The 21,067-nt window shown below is 39.8% G+C and overlaps 1 protein-coding gene across 2 annotated transcripts in view; it reads left to right on the top strand.

Moving 5' to 3' along the window:
- The window catches only part of TBC1D9 (TBC1 domain family member 9), a 73,379-nt gene that overhangs the window by 16,095 nt on the left and 36,217 nt on the right, over nt 1-21,067 (top strand). For both annotated transcript variants that reach the window (XM_070757750.1, XM_070757749.1), the window contains exons 3-7: nt 9,542-9,660; nt 11,034-11,262; nt 12,584-12,845; nt 18,791-18,998; nt 19,855-20,061. In XM_070757750.1, the coding sequence (XP_070613851.1) occupies nt 9,542-9,660; nt 11,034-11,262; nt 12,584-12,845; nt 18,791-18,998; nt 19,855-20,061 (1,025 nt within the window). The remainder of the gene's footprint in view (nt 1-9,541; nt 9,661-11,033; nt 11,263-12,583; nt 12,846-18,790; nt 18,999-19,854; nt 20,062-21,067) is intronic.

Here is a 21,067-nt window from a genome sequence, read left to right as displayed (position 1 = left end):
GAGGGAGAACAGCCTGAGACCCCCGGGGGGGAGCTCTCCCCAGCGAGTAGCCTGGAGTCATTAGATGAGAACGCACAAGCCATCATAGATATGAGGCAGAGAAGGGCAGCACAAAGAAGGGGACAATTAGCCAGGTATTTCCATCCCTAATAGGCAACAGCTGGGTTTGGGTGTGGTTCTCCTCAGAAAGGTTGAAAAGGCAGGCCCGCCCTTCCTGTATTGTGGAGAGTTATCTTTTGGGAGTCCTGTGACCTTGCTTCGATCCTTGGCGTCTCTGATTCTGGCTTGTGGCCTCGAAGGCTGAAAACTTGGGGGAGGCGTGGGTTTTATTATCTACAGTGGTGTGTGTGCCAGCAAGAAGCCTGTTGTATTGTCTGGCCGTCGTGACTCTTTTGTGAAGCTTCATAGCATTCCAGTTTGTAAGAACAGTTTTTGTTATCTGTGTTTGTTTTCAAAGATATAAAATGACTTTGCTTTTTACCAGCGTGTCTGGCTACTCTTTTTAGTTGGTATTGACGTCCGGGGGAACCCAGACAGAACACTCCGCATGCGTGGGTTTGTCATACGTTCTTGTTCAGAATCCAGGGATGATAAGCATGATTGATCTCCTCCTGGGCTGTCTGCCAAACTCCCCACATCCACCTCCCTTGGGGCAGGAGCTGGGGCAGAGCCAACCACAACAACTGCTATAGGTTGTAAGTAGAAAATTCCATATTTAAGGGCCCATTCATATACAATTTGCGATAATTGTTACATGCAGATGGGGCATTCAATGGTTCTGTCCTTTATCCAGATTTCAGTTTATATATATATAGAAACATAGAAGACTGACGGCAGAAAAAGTCCTCATGGTCCATCTAGTCTGCCCTTATACTATTTCCTGTATTTTATCTTACAATGGATATATGTTTATCCCAGGCACGTTTAAATTCAGTTACTGTGGATTTACCAACCATGTCTTCTGGAAGTTTGTTCCAAGGATCTACTACTCTTTCAGTAAAATAATATTTTCTCACGTTGCTTTTGATCTTTCCCCCAACTAACTTTTGTTCACTTTCCTATTAAAAACACTTCCCTCCTGAACCTTATTTAACCCTTTAACATATTTAAATGTTTTGATCATGTTTCCCCTTTTCCTTCTGTCCTCCATACTATATAGATTGAGTTCATTAAGTCTTTCCTGATACGTTTTATGCTTAGGACCTTCCACCATTCTTGTAGCCCGTCTTTGGACCCGTTCAATTTTGTCAATATCTTTTTGTAGGTGAGGTCTCCAGAACTGAACACAGTATTCCAAATGTGGTCTCACCAGCGCTCTATATAGTGGGATCATAATCTCCCTCTTCCTGCTTGTTATACCTCTAGCTATGCAGCCAAGCATCCTACTTGCTTTTCCTACTGCCCAACCACACTGTTCACCCATTTTGAGACTGTCAGAAATCACTACCCCTAAATCCTTCTCTTCTGAAGTTTTTGCTAACACAGAACTGCCTCAAATAATTTATGTTGTGACAAGAAATTAATAACTTACTAAACTATAGGACTTTCCCATTAAACATCAAATATGAGGGAATACCGGTAGTTATTCTGAATCTTTGGGTGTGCAAGCATGTAGAAATTGGAGAAAGACTAACTCAGATTTCATAACAACATCCAGTATTTAACAATATATTTTCATACATTAATTTCAAGCACAGTCTGGTGCACATATCAGATAAGAGGTTCTGCTGCTCTGATTCAATTATGCAGGCTTTTCAGAGCGAAGCATGTTCCAAGAAATGCCAGGCCTCCCTGGAAAGGAGACAGGATGATGTCATTCCTCATCAGCAGGCCAGGATCAGATATAAGCTTATCCTTGCAGTTCTTCAGAATCAAGATCATTCTGCAAGCTCTGTAGGAGATTAGGAAGCAGTTTATTTTCACATTATATCCACCAGTGCCTTTCTGACAGAATTTAAATAGGCTTTTCAATGATTTATAGACTATGTATTGAAGCATTCATATTCAATCTCAAAATACTGTTATTGATTGTGAGCACAATTCAGCTATGAACACACAGACTCGCCGTAATATACTTTTCCTGGGTAAGTATCATTAGGAAGACTGGAGCAGTATTTCCCAACCGTGGGAACTTGAAGATATTTGGACTTCAACTCCCAGAATTCCCCAGCCAGCTTATGCTGGCTGGGGAATTCTGGGAGTTGAAGTCCAGATATCTTCAAGTTGCCACGGTTGGGAAACACTGGACTAGAGAAAAGGAATAAGCAATAGTAAGCCAAAAATGGAAGCCACGAAATAAGAAAATTAAAATAGAATAACAGTGTTAGAAGGGACCTTAGAGGTCTTCTAATCCAACCCCCTGGTCAGGCAGGAGATCCTATACCAGAGGTCTTCAAACTTGGCAACTTTAAGACTTGTGGACTTCAATTCCCAGAATTCTCCAGCCTGCTATGCTATGCTATGCTGGCTGGAGAATTCTGGGAGTTGTAGTCTACAAGTCTTAAAGTTGCCAAGTTTGGGGACCCCTGCCCTATACCCATGATGCTGAACCTATGCCACATGTGCCCAAACGGCAAATGGAGCCATGTCGCCTGGCACATGTAGTATCACCCGTTCCTCTTCTGGGTTTCTGGCACACATGCGTGCATGATAGTAAGCTGGCCTTCCTGCATTGCAGTGCCAGAAACAGGAAGAGCATTGTCTTCTGTTTTCCAGCCGGCGCATGCGTGGCAATCAGCTGATTGTTGGAGGCGCATTCACGCCAGTAACTGGAAGAAAAACTGGTTGGCACGCACATGTGTACCAGAAACCGGAAGTTCATTTTCCGGTACGCGCATGTCCCCTGGGCAGCTCCTCTTCCAGTTGCGGCCTAGTTGAGTTTGCAAAGTGCTCCCACACACACTCCCTTTTCGGCACTCCATGTCCAAAAGGTTCACCATCACTCCCATAATACAATTAGCACGTTTTCAAACAACGAAGAAAGGAAATTGTTGGCATGGGTGCAAGGAAAAAGGAGTATTTATGCATATATTTTGGGAATGTAATAAAGTTCAAAAATTCTGGAAACAAATACAAATGGAAGTGAATAAAATTACGAATGGTAATTGGAAAATAACTAAGGAAGCAGCATTATTGATAAAAAATAGTGAGGTAAAAGAATATGAAGAAATCAAAATTGCAGCGATAGAAAGTGCCCAGGCAACTATAGTGCTTGGGTGGAAAGATGACAATAAATGGACGATAAAAAATTGGTGCAAATACATGGCGGATCACATTCCCTATGAAATTATGGAAATCAGACTACATAATTATAATGAAGGGAAATTAGCAGCAACAATGAGGCGGTGGGAGAAGGTTAAAAATTATATATTAACAACATCAGTAAGCGATCCAAATGTAAGAAATAAAATTCAATCACTCTATAAAGAAGGAACAATGTAACCCAGAGACAAAGCAAATGAAGGATACAAAATGGATTCTTCCCTGGTGAAGGGATTTTTTTTTCTGTATGGTGATGGTACACTTTATGCTTTCTGTTTTGTTTTTTGTAAAATTCTTAAAAAATCAATAAAAAATTATATTTAAAAATAATAATAAAAAAAATCACTCCCATAATCATGTCCAAATTCTTCTTAAAAACCTTCAGTGATAGGGCACTCATAACTTCTGAAGGCAAAAGTTGTTCCCCTGGTTAATAATTTTCACTGTCAGGAAATTACTCCTTAGTTCCAGATTGGGTCTCTCCTTGATTAGTTTCCACCCATTGTTTCTTGTCCTGCCTTCTATTTGCTTTGGAGAATAGGTTAACCCCCACTTCTTTGTGGCAGCCCCTCAAATATTGGAACACTTCTATTATGTCACCCCTAGTCCTTTTTTTCACCAAACTAGACAAACCCAACTCCTGCAAACATTCATCATATGTTTTAGACTCCAGCCACTTAATCGTCTTTGTTGTTCTTCTATACACTCTTTCTCAACACCTTTTTTATTTTACTTTTCTTGGCGGGACCCAGGAGAAGAGCCTTCTCTGTGGCGGCCCCAACCCTCTGGAACCAACTCCCCCCAGAGATTAGAATTACCCCCACCCTCCTTGCCTTTCGTAAGCTTCTTAAAACCCACCTCTGCCGCCAGGCGTGGGGGAACTGAGATACTCTTTCCCCATAGGCCTTTACAATTTTATGCATGGTATATCTGTATGTATGTTTGGTTGTATAATAAGGGTTTTAACTGTTTTAATATTGGATTGTTATATGCTGTTTTTATTACTGTTGTTAGCCGCCCCAAGTCTACGGAGAGGGGCGGCATACAAATCCAATCAATCAATAAATAAATAAATAAAGTGATGACCAGAATCTACAGTTTATGCCACCATCAGGCTCTATCACTCTCCACATCTTTTTGTCCTTACAAACAACACTTTCTCCATTTAGAATATCATTGCCATCAACACAAGAAAGCCTTTTACATTTATAAATAAATACCTGAAGTATAGATGGAAGTATCACACACTTTGCTTACATCATGTTCAGTGCTGAACCATACAGTTCACATTCCATTGCTTCTTATGTATGCTTCCTTTCCATTATTATAATTCTTGTCCATTTACCCAACCAACCTCCACTTTCATATTTTTTGTAAGACCTTCCTTGTAAACCATATTCACTTTATTGTAGCCTTTTTTTAAGTCCATAAACATAAAATGAACTTTATCATATTTATGCATTCCTCAGTGATCTAGGATGACCAATATTCTGGAAATTCAGCAGTTACTTACCATATATTTCGGTGTATAAGACGCACATCTTTCCTCCCTAAAAGAAGCTGATAATTTGGGTGGGTCTTATACTCTGAATGTAACTTCCCCCCACACACCCCAGCCCTAACTATCTGTTAACGATCTTCCCAGCTCTTATCTTGCAGGCTCTTTCATTGTTTCTCTCTGTGCAGAATGTTTTCCAAACCCTAAGTCTTTGCAGGTTTTTTTTTTCATTATTCTAATATGCTCTGAGTAAGTTTCTTTCCAGCCCTAACCAGGTTCTAACGATGTTCTCAGCTCTTACCAGCTTGCAAGCTCTTTCATTGTTACTCTCTGCAAACAATGTTTTCCAAATCCTGTCTTTGATTTTTTTTTCATTCTCTATTTGCTCCAAATGTTTCTTTCCAGCCCTAACCAGGTGCTATGTTCCCAGCTTTTACTGGCTTGCAAACTCTTTCATTGTTACTCTCTGCAAAGAAGAATGTTTTCCAAGGCCTAAGTCTTTGCAGGGTTTTTCCCATTGCTGTACTTGCTCAGACTGTTTCTTTCCAGGTGCTAATGATGTTCCCAGCTCTTACTGGCTTGCAAGCTTGTTACTTGTTACTCTCTCAGAATAAATTTTTTTAAGCCCTTAACCAAGGGATAAAATAATGTGCTGAAGCTGACCAGACTAAGGACGCTAGCCAGATGAATACCTTGTAAGCAGATTCTTTTCCCTGTTTTCCTCCCCCCAAACTAAGGTGCGTCTTATATTCTGGTGTGTCTTATACGGTAAAATACGGTAACTCAGGAGGACTCAAAAATAACAAACTTGCTTCTTTGGTGAAACCTGCTTCTTTAGGGTGTAAATGGAAACAGAGGACCAGATGTTTCTAGAGAAAGAGCAGCTCTATCTTCTTGTGATTTAACTTCATCCTCTTTAGTCCCATTCAGTCCTCCATAGCCTTCAGACACCGGTTACAATTTCTATGCCATCTCCAGTCCTGCCTATGGTGGACATTGTACAGCTGGATATGATCCATAGGTTGATAATACCTTGTCCTGAACTACCGGATGACTTTTCCAGGCGTTTCATGTAGATGCCAAAATGTAGGAGTGAGAAAAATGAATGCTTCAGTTCCCTGTAACTTCATCCACTGAGCTGATTATCATCATTCATACCTATAACATCATTTCCCTTACTGTTAGTTTCACTTACACACAATGTACCTATTTTTAATTTGTTAATCTCATCTGTAAATACATTCTCTTTACCACTTACATTCCAAGTCATGATTTTCACATGCCCTAGTCATCACGATGTGGTTGATAGAAGCTGATGATAAAAAGCAAACATTACTTTTATTGAGATTGCCAATAATAACAATAATACAATCTTGCAAGTCTGTTTTTGATGTTGTTCTTCCTGCTTGTTCAGTCAATTATGGAAGTGCCTCCCTGAGCCCTGTCATATGTAACATTCCTTGCAAAAGTTGAGAGTAGTCAGTCAGTTTTGGTTCCTGTTGGCCTGTATGCCACAAATGCAGTTAAAGCCCAGTTTTACTGCTGATATGCTCATGTTGGTCAAAGTGTTGGTCATGACCTTTAAAGCCCTACATGGCATTGGACCAGAGTACCTCCGGAGCCGCCTGCTACCGCACGAATCCCAGCGGCCGATAAGGTCCCACAGAGTTGACCTTCTCCGGGTCCCGTCGACTAAACAATGTCATCTGGCGGGCCCCAGGGGAAGAGCCTTCTCTGTGGCAGCCCCGGCCCTCTGGAATCAACTCCCCCCAGAGATTAGAACTGCTCCCACCCTCCTTGTCTTCCGTAAACTACTTAAGACCCACCTATACCGCCAGGCATGGGGGATTTGAGACATCTTTCCCCCAGGCTTATTATAATTTATGTTTGGTATGTATGTGCTGTTTGGTTTTTAATTATGATAGGGTTTTTAGTTTTTTAATATTAGATTTGTGCCATTATAATATTGTTTTTATCGTTGTTGTGAGCCGCCCCGAGTCTTCGGAGAGGGGCGGCATACAAATCTAATAAATAATAATAATAATAATAATAATAACTATTATTATTATTATTATTATTATTATTTTGTTGTTGTTGTTGTTCTGGACAAAGTAAGATCTGTTACCTACAGACTGCCTTGTAATCTATCATATTGTTGCCCTGCTTTCCATCAGCCAGGATGTGTATGCAGTCTACACAGAGAACACCTCCCAGGAAATTAAAACAATTTTTAAAATCCTAGTGAGAATGATAGATTTTTGATATTATGTGAAGTTTGGCAAGAGTATTGCTTAATAATTTGTAAGCGATAGAACCAGACTTTTCTACATACCTATGTCTGATTCCATTTCCTATCTCACTAGGTCAGAAGTTCACCTTGTTGTTCACCTCTTTCTGTTTGTGAAAATATTATATTAACTGTTTGCCAGGCAATTATTTCTCATGACCGAGTTTGAAAGAACATGAACTCTGTTTGGGACAAGGTGGAGAAACGATAGAAACATAGAAACATAGAAGACTGACAGCAGAAAAAGACCTCATGGTCCATCTAGTCTGCCCTTATACTATTTCCTGTATTTTATCTTACAATGGATATATGTTTATCCCAGGCATGTTTAAATTCAGTTACTGTGGATTTACCAACCACGTCTGCTGGAAGTTTGTTCCAAGGATCTACTACTCTTTCAGTAAAATAATATTTTCTCATGTTGCCTTTGATCTTTCCCCCAACTAACTTCAGATTGTGTCCCCTTGTTCTTGTGTTCACTTTCCTATTAAAAACACTTCCCTCCTGAACCTTATTTAACCCTTTAACATATTTAAATGTTTCGATCATGTCCCCCCTTTTCCTTCTGTCCTCCAGACTATACAGATTGAGTTCATGAAGTCTTTCCTGATACGTTTTATGCTTAAGACCTTCCACCATTCTTGTAGCCCATCTTTGGACCCATTCAATTTTGTCAATATCTTTTTGTAGGCGAGGTCTCCAGAACTGAACACAGTACTCCAAATGTGGTCTCACCAGCGCTCTATATAAGGGGATCACAATCTCCCTCTGCTTGTTATACCTCTAGCTATGCAGCCAAGAATCCTACTTGCTTTTCCTACCGCCGGACCACACTGCTCACCCATTTTGAGACTGTCAGAAATCACTACCCCTAAATCCTTCTCTTCTGAAGTTTTTGCTAACACAGAACTGCCAATGCAATACTCAGATTGAGGATTCCTTTTCCCCAAGTGCATTGTTTTACATTTGGAAACATTAAACTGCAGTTTCCATTGCTTTGATCATTTATCTAGTAAAGCTAAATCATTTACCATATTACAGACCCCTCCAGGAATATCAACCCTATTGCACACTTTAGAGTCATCGGCAAATAGGCAAACCTTCCCTACCAAACCTTCCCCTATGTCACTCACAAACATATTAAAAAGAATAGGACCCAGAACAGACCCTTGTGGCACACCGCTTGTAACCTGCCAAAAGAACTGTAACAAACAAGTCCTGAATTCTACATATATGAGAGACACAAAAGCAAACTCACGCCATACAAAGATGCCTTTCAGCAAGAACATCCCAAGCTTTAATTTCCAGTATCAAAATAATTCTCAGTTCTTCAGGATGACCACACTTCACAAAATGTGGCTTGGTTAAAATTTTAATGGGCAAAACAGGGTTTATATTCTGAATTGCTGTGAAATTATAAACCACGGCATGGATCCTTGGTTTCTAGTATCATAAAAAACTGGCTTGTTTAAAATGAGAAGAGAAGCTCAGTGAGATGAGAAGAAAAAAAGAGGAAAAATGAGAGGCCAGGCGAAATAACGTCCAGCCGAAAATTGACAATGGCGTGAAGCAACTCGGCTCCCCCATCAGCTGGGGGCGTTCCCCGAGATAGCGCGGGAACGTCCCAGAGCAATCAGTGGCTGCTCGGGCATTCTGGGAAAGCCGAGGGGCGGGGCGTGTGCCCTTTATCAGGGCTTGCTTGCCCTCCCCCCCGGCTTCTCTTGCCCCCGAGCTCGCCACCAAATGGACCTCCGCTCAATCCAGGATGTTTTTATAGGTCGCCTGGTTTGGGGCCGAGTAGGAATTTTTGCAGTCTTATAGCATTTGCTACGGATTGTTTTTCGCCTACTCCATCCTGGACGAGGGTAAGGATTTGTGGTTACGGGGTGCATCTGTATGTAAATAGGTTTTTGATTCAACAATTGGATGTTTATATTCTTGGTCACTATATGGCAGAAACGGGGCGGAAAGGGTATCAGTAGCAACTGTGTGTTCTCCTTGGGGCATCTTTTGTAAGATGATTGGCACCCCCATTGCACAACTCACGCTTCCTCCACGGACAGAGAGGTGTGAGGGGGGGTGCCCTTGGGGCTCACCTACGTCATTTCCGGTTCCGGGTCATGCAAGGCGAGCCCTCCCACATGCTGGGTGTGGCTTTCGGGTCGGGAGTAGGCGGGGCACGCCTCACCCTTACCAGGCATGGAGTAACGCCCATTTGAGTTGCCCAAGTATGTTGTGTTCAGGAAACTCCGCCCCATTTAGCGACCCCTGCAGGTCTTTCTGTTAATATTTAATAAAGTGACCCATTTTACCCAGCTTGGTGTCCGAGTGTTCATTTCCCATCCAAGGCAATGACCTTTTTAGGCAAGAGCTACATCAGAAGGCATCATTTAAAACTGTTTGATAATCACTAGTAATATTGGAACTAAAACTTTTTGTGCAAGTGTTCTTCATAATGGAATAATTTTTGCAAACACTTCATGTTCCTACCTTAGGTTGCTCAAGAAAAGAAATAACTGAGCATTGGGAATGGCTTGAGCAGAATTTACTACAAACTCTTTCTATATTTGAAAATGAAAATGATATAAACACTTTTGTCAGAGGAAAAATACAGGTATTGTATTTTTTTTTATCTGTTCAATATATATGTGAGTAGGAAAAGCTAGTATATAACTGTACTTTGTTTCTGATTTTCTTGTGTGTGTGCATTTTTTAAAATATGATTCCAATAACTGTGTAATATTGTTTGCACAATCAGAATGCCAGTATTAAGTGATATTGATTGGAAGAGGTACAAACTGGTGTTTTAAACACATGCCAGTTCCACCACAATTTCTAAAATGTTGATGGAGTAATACTGTTGCTTTTACTCACATATATCCACGCATACCTTATAGAGTTTGACTATCATTTTTCAAAAGCAGATTTGCCATGTAATTTGGCTGTTTTTATGTAGCAGAATGAATCCAGTCTGGTTTAGCAGACACTAACAAATTATGAGTAACACGCGGATTTGTAATTCTCATCCAAAAATGTATTATGTGAAGGATTAATAATGTGAAACTCTTGATCTGGATAGCTTACCTCCAGAATCTTTTTAATAGTGACCATAACAAGCATTTTGCAACATTGTTAAATCTTATGAGAGCAAGCTACTATACAGTATTTGCATAGGCAATCTCATGAAGCTATGGCATTTGTTTCTTTATTAAACATTTGTTTACTGAAACATAATATGAAATTGTTCAGTAGTTTTCCATATACAGTGATACATCGTCTTACGAACCCCTCGTCATATGAACTTTCCGAGATACGAACCCGGGATTTAAGATTTTTTGCCTCTTCTTCCAAACTATTTTCACCTTACGAACCCACCGTCGCTGGGATGCCCCGGCTCCAGACTTCTGTTGCCAGCCAAAGCGCCGGTTTTCACGCTGGTGGGATTCCCCTGAGGCTCCCCTCCATGGGAAACCCCACCTCCAGATTTTGCGATGCTGTAGGGGAACCTCAGCAGGGGAATCTCACCAGCGTGACAACGAGCATTTCGACTGGCAATGGAAGTCCGGAGGTGGGGTTTCCCAGCGGGGGAATCCTCAGCGAAATCGCAGCATCGCAGGGGAATCCCACCAGCATGAAAACGGGCGCTTCGGCTGGTAAAAGGGGTGAATTTTGGGCTTGCACGCATTAATCGCTTTTCCATTGATTCCTATGGGAAACATTGTTTCATCTTACAAACTTTTCACCTTACGAACCTCGTCCTGGAACCAATTAAGTTCGTAAGACAAGGTATCACTGTATTTGGAGCATGTACTAAAAGGGAAAATTATAATTATTTAAGATTTTTCTTGAATTCTTTTATTTCTAAATTAGTGGATCAGTATGTGTACATTATGATAGCGATCATAATTTAAATACTAGAAGTGAAATGCAAAGGGTATAGTTGCTTTGAGAATTCCAAGTACTGTAGTCCTGTATGCTCTACTTTAGGGTATCATCGCAGAGTACAACAAAATCAATGGTATTCGGGAAGATGATGACACGGCTAAATTTAAGGAAGCAACTGTGAAGTTCCATAAATTGTTTGGAATGCCAGAAGAGGAGAAACTTGTGAATTACTATTCCTGCAGTTATTGGAAAGGGAAAGTCCCACGTCAGGGCTGGATGTATCTCAGCATTAATCATCTCTGTTTCTATTCTTTTCTCATGGGTCGAGAAGGTAGGAATGAATGTCTTCTTATTGAATTATTAACTGGTTCATTTATACAAATACACAGTGTGTTTGATTTACTGTTGTTCTTATTCTCATGTTCAGGAACTGGAGGTAAGAAAATAAGAATAGAATAGAATAGAATAGAATTTTTATTGGCCAAGTGTGATTGGACACACAAGGAATTGTCTTGGTGCATATGCTCTCAACGTACATAAAATAAAATATACATTTGTCAAGAATCATGTGATACAACACTTAATGATTGTCATAGGGGTCAAATAAGCAATGAAGAAGCAATATTAATAAAAATCTTAGGATATACGCATTAGAATAACAAAATCTTAGGATATACGTTATTAGAATAACAAACATACGGAAAGGTGGTTTAAGAAACTGAAGAAACTACACCGTATTATTTCACTCAGCATGTTCTTCAATTATTAATATTATAATATACAGCAGTGTTTCCCAACCTTGGCAACTTGAAGATATCTGGACTTCAACTCCCAGAAGTCCCCAGCCAGCATTTGCTGGCTGGGGAATTCTGGGAGTTGAAGTCCAAATATCTTCAAGTTGCCGAGGTTGGGAAACACTGATATACAGTATGTCATACAGAAGGAGCAGCATACAGTATATACAGTATATAAAATGCTGAAGCAAAGGATTTAATTAATACTTAGTTGATAAGATTATTTCCAAAGGATGTTAGATTTTGCTGCAAGTAACTGCAGATAATTCATGGACATGCATGTATGAACCCTTTTTTATTCATGTTAACATTTTAAAGAGGTTTATAGCTTTGAATTTTATTCATTAATAAGGGTCACTTTCGCCGGGATATTCTGTCACCAGGATAATTACCTAATTTTTAGCACCTGAATTGATTTAGCTCGATTTAAAACTAGTGGATCTTTATTTAAAATTTGGTTGCTTTTTTGTTAAGCTTTTTTTGGTTTAGCGTACAATTATAAAATTATTTGATTCTCTATCAGAGGTGTGTAGGGATAGGTTTTTATCTGTAAAACAATCTAACTACATTTGCTAGTCAAATAGTGTAGTCAATATATAGATTTATGAGACACTCGTACAGATGGTAGACAAATCCTTTCAACTGATAACTGCATAGTACTAGCTACTCAATCAGTCAAAAGCACTGAGACTAACATTTAAGCAAACTTTCAAAGGACTGCACCATAAATCGGTATTTAATTATATGTATGCAAGTCGTTTATAATTATTATAAAATTTTTAGATTTTATCTGGTTTCTGAATTGGGAAATATTGAATTGTTATTGTTTCTGCTAAAGCTGTATTTTTTCTTTAACAGCTAAACTTGTCATCCGATGGGTAGATATCACCCAGCTTGAGAAGAATGCAACCCTGCTGTTACCTGATGTGATCAAAGTTAGCACAAGATCCAGTCAGCATTTCTTTTCTGTGTTTCTCAACATCAGTGAAACATTTAAACTAATGGAACAACTTGCTAACATAGCTATGAGGCAACTTTTGGACAATGAAGGCTTTGAGCAGGACAAGTCGCTCCCCAGACTTAAGAAGAAGTCTCCTAAAAAAGTATCTGCCCTAAAACGGTAGGATTTGGAATCGGTTGCTATAGTGCAGCCCAAAGTAAACAACTTGTGTGCTGTCTTAGCATTATGCTTCAGCCCAGATGTATATTTTTACATGGGTTTCTCTTACTTAAAAGCACGGGAAGGGGTTGAAGGGAGTGTTTTATGGGGAACATCTATGAAATTGAAGGATTTGGTTGAAAGAACCAGCATACAACAGCTTTCCATTTTTTCCTCTTTTTATTCAAACTGCCAATAAAACACAGCAAAATTGTTTCATTTCCTCATCCTCTAGGTTTACAAGAATAATCTACAGCAGGAATGTCAAACTCATGTCGTCATAGTGGCGTCACATGACATATTGGGACTTTTCCCCCTTCACTAAACTGGGCGTGGGTGTGGCCAGTGCATGAGTTTGACAGCCTTGATCTACAGCTGTCATATTGCCTACTATTCCATTGGGAGTAGTGTCTTCCCCCTTCAGATAAATTCTGTTTCGAAAGTATGAAATCACTTTCCTCTGAACACTTTCTGCTCTAACCAATTTTAAATGTGTATAACGGTACACATTATAATACATATTTAACATAACACAGTTCTTGCTTAACATCTCCGAGTCCACGGAGAGGGGCGGCATATAAGTCAAACAAACAAAATTAAATTAAATTAAATTAAATTAAATTAAATTAAATTAAATTTAAAAAAATAATAAAATAAAATAAAATAAAATAATAAAATAAAATAAAATAATAAATTAAATTAAATTAAATTGAATTGAATTGAATTGAATTGAATTGAATTGAATTAAATTAAATTAAATTAAATTAAATTAAATTAAATTAAAAAAATTGATCATTGGAATGGGCCACTCCTTTGCTGATGCAATCATAAAGTGTGACATCACGTAACCTCTGTTGACTTATAAAATAGGTGTCAAACTCGATCACATCATGTGACATGTCACAACTTTTTTACCATTGTAGAGTTGGGGTGGGCATGGTATTGCATCCATCCTGCGGGTCACCGGTTTGACAGGCCTGACTGACAGCCACAATTGCAGCAGTTCCAGGTGTCATCATTAGGGGAATCCCTTGCCATTGCAGTGTTGGGCACTCACCCGATTGCCATTTGCAACCTCCCGCTGGCTTCCGCATTGATTTGTTGGAAGCTGGCAGTGATGGTTGCAAATGGGGAATATGGATAGTCCTCGACTTATGGCCACAATCGAGCCCAACATTTCTGTTGTTAAGTGAGACACTTGTTAAGCGGATTTTACCCCATTTTACAACCTTACATAACACAGTTGTTAAGTGAATCACTGCAGTTGTTAAGTTAGTGACACTCTTGTTAAGTGAATCTGGCTTCCCCATTGACTTCGCTGTTCAGAAGGTCACAAAAAGTGACCACATGACCTGGGGTACTGCAACCATCATAAATGTGAGTCAATTGACAAAAGTCTGAACTTTGATCACATGGGTGGATATTTCAATGGTTGTAAGTGTGAAAAATGGTCAAAAGACCCTTTTCCAGTGCCTTTGTAACCTTGAACAATCACTAAACATGAACTGTTGTAAGTTGGAAGACTACCTGTATATAACTGTAAAATGCTGCATACCATTGTAGTTGCAAGCCACTTGCCAAGCACCCGAATCATGATAATGTGACTGTAGAGACACTGCAATAGTCACAACTACAAGAAACAAGTGCAAGTCTCCTCATTCAGCCTTGAGAATAATAGAATAATAGAATAATCACTGAATAGAATAATAATAGAATAATCACTGAACAAATGGTCACTGAATGAAGACTCCCCCATTGACTACTATGCTATCTATCCATCTACTCTTCCACATTTTAGAATTAAGAAAGAGATTATTATTTGCCTTTTTTTCTTTTGCATTCAGTCACTCCTCCACTCGAAACAGAATGCCCTACAAAAGCAGACTATCAATCCTAGGTCTAGAAAGCTTAGAACTACGACGCCTAAAACACGATCTAAGTATTGCCCACAAAATCATATGCTGCAACGTCCTGCCTGTCAATGACTACTTCAGCTTCAACCGCAACAACACAAGAGCACACACCAAATTCAAACTTAATATTAATCGCTCCAAGCTTGACTGTAAAAAAAAAGACTTTAGCAATCGAGTTGTCGAAGCATGGAACTCATTACCGGACTCAGTAGTGTCAACCCCTAACCCCCAACATTTCTCCCTTAGACTATCCACGATTGACCTCTCCAGGTTCCTAAGAGGCCAGTAAGGGGCGTGCATAAGTGCACTAGCCTGCCTTTCGTCCCATGTCCAATTGTCTCTCCTTATCTCATATCTCATATATCTTTTCTTCTCTACTTTTATATTTTTCCTTTATATATAATACTTCATGTCTATCCTCTTCAATATGTATTGTGTATTGGACAAAATAAATAAATAAAAAATAATAATAAATAAATAAATGAAATGGCAGATGATCTTAATCTGTCTGATGAGTCTTTCACTCATAAAAAAACTTTGGTCTCCTCCCTGCCCCAATATCTCCATCCCCCCACCAGGTATCCTCTGCATTAGATTTAATCCATGTCAGTCATTTACCTCTTCAGTTCTCTCCTTCCCAAATTATCCCCTTGAATGCTTCGTGGACTTTAGTCCATTCACAAACTAATGAGTCTTAAGCAGTGTAAACCTTGCCTAATCCATTGTATTAATGCTACCTATCTTTCCTCTGGTTAGAAACCAACAGTCTTCTTTTAGGAGCCACTAAAGCAGGGGTCCCCAAACTTTTTACACAGGGGGCCAGTTCACTGTCTCTCGGACTGTTGGAGGGACGGACTATTAAAAAAACCTATGAACAAATCCCTATGCACACTGCACATACCTTATTTTAAAGTAAGAAACAAAATGGGAATGTACTATTTAGGGGGGGGGGAAGAAGTCTGAAATTCATATATGTTTATGTTTTGTTTTTTATTTTATTTTGTTAATATCTGATTGGCTATGCAAGGTTTTCTTGGCTTATAGAAAAATGTATAAAGAAAGAAGGAAGCACTTTGGCATAATGGTTAATAAGTTAGAAATATAATTGGTGTTGTACTTTTTTGAGGAGGGAATTTAATTAAAAGAAAATGAATGTAACTGGATGACAAAATTAGAAAAAAAACTTTTGCAACTTTTTTGATGATTGATATTAGTTACTAACAAAATACCGCATTTTATTCATGGAAAATTAGATGTGCTCCTGTCACTCACCCGCGGGCCGGATAAATGGCCTCAGCGGGCCGCATCTGGCCCGCGGGCCATAGTTTGGGGACCGCTGCACTAAAGCTTCTCTGTCTATTTTATTAACTATTTTAGTTGCACCCTTCTACTCCATTTTCTAACTTGGTTTTTTTTTTCTTAAATCCTCGATGGTTATCTAAAGCAGTGATTTTCAACCTTTTTTGAGCCGCGGCACATTTTTTACATTTACAAAACCCTGGGGCACATTGAGCGGGGGGGACGGCTAAAAAAAGGTTGGACAAAAAAATTCTCTCTCTCTCTCTTCCTCCCCTTCACTCTATTTCTTTCTCCCTCCCTCTTTCTCTCCCTTCCTTCCTCTTTCTTTCTCTCTCTCTCCATCCCTTTCTTTCGCTTCCTTCCTTCCTCTCTTTTTTTGCTCTCTCTCCCTCCCTCCCTCCCTCTATGTCTTTATCTCTCTCTCCTTCCCTCCCTCCCCCTCTCTCTTGCTTTCTTTCTCTCTCTTGCTCTCTCTCTCTTGCTCTCTTTTGCTTTCTTTCTCTCTCTATCTTGCTTTCTTTCTCTCTTGCTTTCTCTCTCTCTTGTTCTCTCTCTTTCTCTCTTTTGCTTTCTTTCTCTCTCTCTCGCTTTCTTTCTCTCTTGCTTTCTTTCTCTCTTGCTTTCTCTCTCTCTTGCTTTCTTGCTCTCTGAGCTTCGCGGCACACCTGACCATGTCTCGCGGCACACTAGTGTGCCACGGCACACTGGTTGAAAAACACTGATCTAAAGCAAGGGTCAGCATCCTTCTGGCCAGAGGATATGATGTTGCTGCCACCATTTCTGGGGGATGCAGCAAGGTGGCTGGTGAAGCCATCTCTAAAATGTAGAATGTGTTTTCTCTCTCTTGCCTGGGTTGAGTAAATGTATTTTTGTGATCACAAGCCAGATTATATTGAGTGGTAGCCCATATCTGGTCCACAAGCAACAGGCTGTTGAGACCATATTTAAAGACTTCCTCCTTTGTCAATCCATACAGTATATACAGTCAGGCGGTAGAGAAAGCAAATAGGGTGCTTGGCTGCATAGCTAGAGGTATAACAAGCAGGAAGAGGGAGATTCTGATCCCGCTATATAGAGTGCTGGTGAGACCACATTTGGAATACTGTGCTCAGTTCTGGAGACCTCACCTACAAAAAGATATTGACAAAATTGAACGGGTCCAAAGACGGGCTACAAGAATGGTGGAAGGTCTTAAGCATAAAACGTATCAGGAAAGACTTAATGAACTCAATCTGTATAGTCTGGAGGACAGAAGGAAAAGGGGGAACATGATCGAAACATTTAAATATGTTAAAGGGTTAAATAAGGTCCAGGAGGGAAGTGTTTTTAATATGAAAGTGAACACAAGAACAAGGGGACACAATCTGAAGTTAGTTGGGGGAAAGATCAAAAGCAACATGAGAAAATATTATTTTACTGAAAGAGTAGTACTGTAGATCCTTGGAACAAACTTCCAGCAGACGTGGTAGATAAATCCACAGTAACTGAATTTAAACATGCCTGGGATAAACATATATCCATCCTAAGATAAAATACAGAAAATAGTATAAGGGCAGACTAGATGGACCATGAGGTCTTTTTCTGCTGTCAGTCTTCTATGTTTCTATATGATCATTAATTTCTTCAGTAAGAAGCACAGGAATATAAATTAACACTTTATCTTGGTTTTCAGGAAAGTGAGTATAACTTGTTTTGTTTGGGTGTCAAGCAAAAGGTTCATCCAACTCAGGCTCATTGGGGTATTTTGCTCAGCTAAAGATAATTAGATATTTTTCTGGTGTCTTATTTTGTTTCAGTAGTTGCCAATAGAAAAGTTCTTACTATTGCTAGGACAATTAAGGCTTTTATTGTAAATGCCTGGAGGTAGATTCAAAGCAGAGTGCAATGACAACTTAGACCAGTTTATTACACTCTCTACCCTCCATACATGTCGGGACAATAGCTTGTAGTATAGCTTATAACAGTGTTTTTCAACCAGTGTGCCGGGGCACACTAGTGTGCCGCGAGACATGGTCAGGTGTGCCGCGAAGCTCAGAGAGAAAGAAAGCAAGAGAGAGAGAAAGAAAGCAAGAGAGAGAGAAAGAGAACAAGACAGAGCAAGAGAGAGAGCAAGAGAGAGAAAGAAAGCAAGAGAGAGAAAGAGAGGGAGGGAAGGAGAGAGAGAAAGACATAGATGGAGGTAGGGAGGGAGAGAGAAAGAGCAAAAAAGAGAGGAAGGAAGGAAGAGAAAGAAAGAGGGATGGAGAGAGAGAGAAAGAAAGAGGAAGGAAGGGAGAGAAAGAGGGAGGGAGAAAGAAATAGAGCGAAGGGGAGGAAGAGAGAGAGAGAGATTTTTTTTGTCCAAACTTTTTTTAGCTCCCCCCCCCCCCCCGCTCAATGTGCCCCAGGGTTTCGTAAATGTAAAAAATGTGCCGCGACTCAAAAAACGTTGAAAATCACTGGCTTATAACTCCACTTATTTGTAGGAATGTAGCTAACTAAACATTACAAATTGGCTTATGGGTACAGGTAGTCCTCACTTACTGACAATAATTGGGCTAGAGTACAGTATACTACTATAACTACCACTACTACAAAAAGTGTAATAAACACGTTAAAAATATTTTATATGTTTGTTTTGAGCCCTGTTAATATAAATGTTACGGTACTTTTTATATGTCACTTGCCAGTGAAATCTGAAATGCTGTTTTTCAGGGATCTGGATGCCAGGGCAAAAAGTGAAAGGTACCGTGCTTTGTTCCGGCTTCCAAAGGATGAAAAACTAGATGGACATACAGATTGTACTCTGTGGACCCCATTTAATAAAATGCACATTTTGGGTCAGATGTTTGTGTCTACAAATTACATTTGTTTCAATAGCAAAGAAGAAAATCTCTGCAGTCTCATCATCCCACTTTGGGAGGTTAGTACAAAACATGCTGGTTTTATTATATTGGGATTACTGTGAACATTCAAGATATAGGATCAAAGCCCAGCCCACAAGCATGGCTTCATCAGTGATACCTGAAGGCTTGTTTGGAATCTTCTCTGGTATTAGAATATGGTGCTAGGCTCTTATCCAGCTGGTCTATTCTCTCCTGGTGGTCTGTTTTTGGCTTTGTTAAGCTTTTTGCTGCTTGAGTGCCTCTCTTAGACATGTCATGGTGGAGCTTGGCCGTCATGAAGACGTCCTTCCTGGAGTCCATGTTTCAGCCGGCCAGGAAGGACGTTTCCATGATGTCAAAGCTCCGCCCATGGAATTCCCTATTGGGATTCCCCACCTCCGTTTGAGCCTCCCGACCGGCCGACAGCTCTGCGGCTCTTTTGCAAAGCTGACAGCCGGGCAGGGGAACTTCTCACGGCCTCCCAAGCGCCGAACCCGGAAGTTCGGCAAAAGTTCGGGTTTGGCGTTCGGGTTCGGGAGGACGCCAAGAAGCCCCCCAGCTGTTTCAAAAGGCGACAGACGGGCAGCAGGGCTTCTCGGCAGCCACCTGAACTCGAACTTTTGCCGAACCTCCAGATTTGGCGTTTGGGCGGCAGGTTCATAAGGCGGAAAAAGTTCGTAAGAAGAGGCAAAAAAATTCCAAACCCCGGGTTCATATCGGAATGTTCGTATGGCGAGGGGTTCGTATCACGAGGTACTACTGTATTTAAAAGCTGCAAGAATGCTGGTCTGTGACCAAATTAAGGATTTAGTTGATGGAGAACTGCATCTTCCAGTGTATCAATTCATTTAAGACTTTATTTTGGTCCTTCTTTTTCTATGTGTGTATCATTAGGTGACGATTGTTGAAAAGGCGGATAGCTCAAGTGTCTTACCTAGTCCTTTATCTATCAGCACTAAAAACCGAATGACATTCCTCTTTGCCAATTTGAAAGACAGAGATTTTCTAGTGCAGAGAATTTCTGATTTCCTCCAGAAAACTACTTCCAAAATTTATTCTGAAAGAGAGATTTCTGGAAGTTACAACAGTTCAGATGATGAGGTGAGTAGATAGTCACTTTAACTTTAAATTGCTTATATAATTATTAACCCAGGCAAGGTGATTACACAAAATCTTGATTTGCCCTTCTCAATTCTTTTGTTTTGTTCTAGGCCTTCAGATTAATCTTGTTTTCTGGTGATTGCTTGTTTTCCTCTCTGTTTGTAGTGATTTCAAGTCCCTATTGTTTTCTTGGAAACATTTTTTGGAAGTGTTTTGTCATTGTCTTGTTCCTATGGCTGAGGGAGAGAAAGACAGAGAGAGAAAGAGAAAGAGAAAGAGAGAGAGAGGTGGAGAGTCATTCTATTATTGTAGTTAGTGGCGGGCACTTATTTCTTCTTATTTGTATTTAAACTGCATGAAATTCTAAGATAATAGGTGTTAAGGGGGGAAAAGATGTATAAATAAAAAGGTTCAGACACCTTTCAGATATAAGATATCACCGTCTTGGATTGTGGATGCCATAAAAGTAAAATAAATATTACAAAGTAAATAATTGGACAACGTTTTAAAATAGCTAAAATTTGATGAAAGCTGAAAATGTTGCCAAAGTTTTCCATCTCATAACAATTAGTTAGCATTAAAATATGTTTTAATTATTTTGGAAGTCAGTGGATATCATTTTGTGCTGTAAGACACTAATTGCTATGAATGACTCACTACTTACAAAATTATTTAGAAGTGAGATCTACAGCAGATTAATTTGAATTCAGTGCTGAATTGATTTTAACTGAACAAATCAGTTTGTTCAGCTATATAGTACATCAGTGTTTCCCAACCTTTTTTGAGCCGCGGCACATTATTCATATTTACAAAATCCTGGGGAACATTTGGGGGGGGGGGGGCTAAAAAAAGTTTGGACAAAAAAAAATCTCTCTCTTCCTCCCTTTCGCTCTATTTCTCTCTCCCCCCTCTCTCTCTTGCTGTCTTTCTCCCTCCCCCCTCTCTCCCTCTCTCTCTCTTTTTCTCTCTCTCTCTCTTTTGCTTTCTATCTCTTTCTCTCTCTCTT

The sequence above is a fragment of the Erythrolamprus reginae genome, chromosome 7 (assembly GCF_031021105.1).
Source record: "Erythrolamprus reginae isolate rEryReg1 chromosome 7, rEryReg1.hap1, whole genome shotgun sequence".
NCBI classification, from domain to species: Eukaryota; Metazoa; Chordata; class Lepidosauria; order Squamata; family Dipsadidae; genus Erythrolamprus; species Erythrolamprus reginae.
The sequence above is the reverse complement of the archived record's forward strand: the minus strand, read 5'-3'. Positions and strand labels throughout refer to the sequence as shown.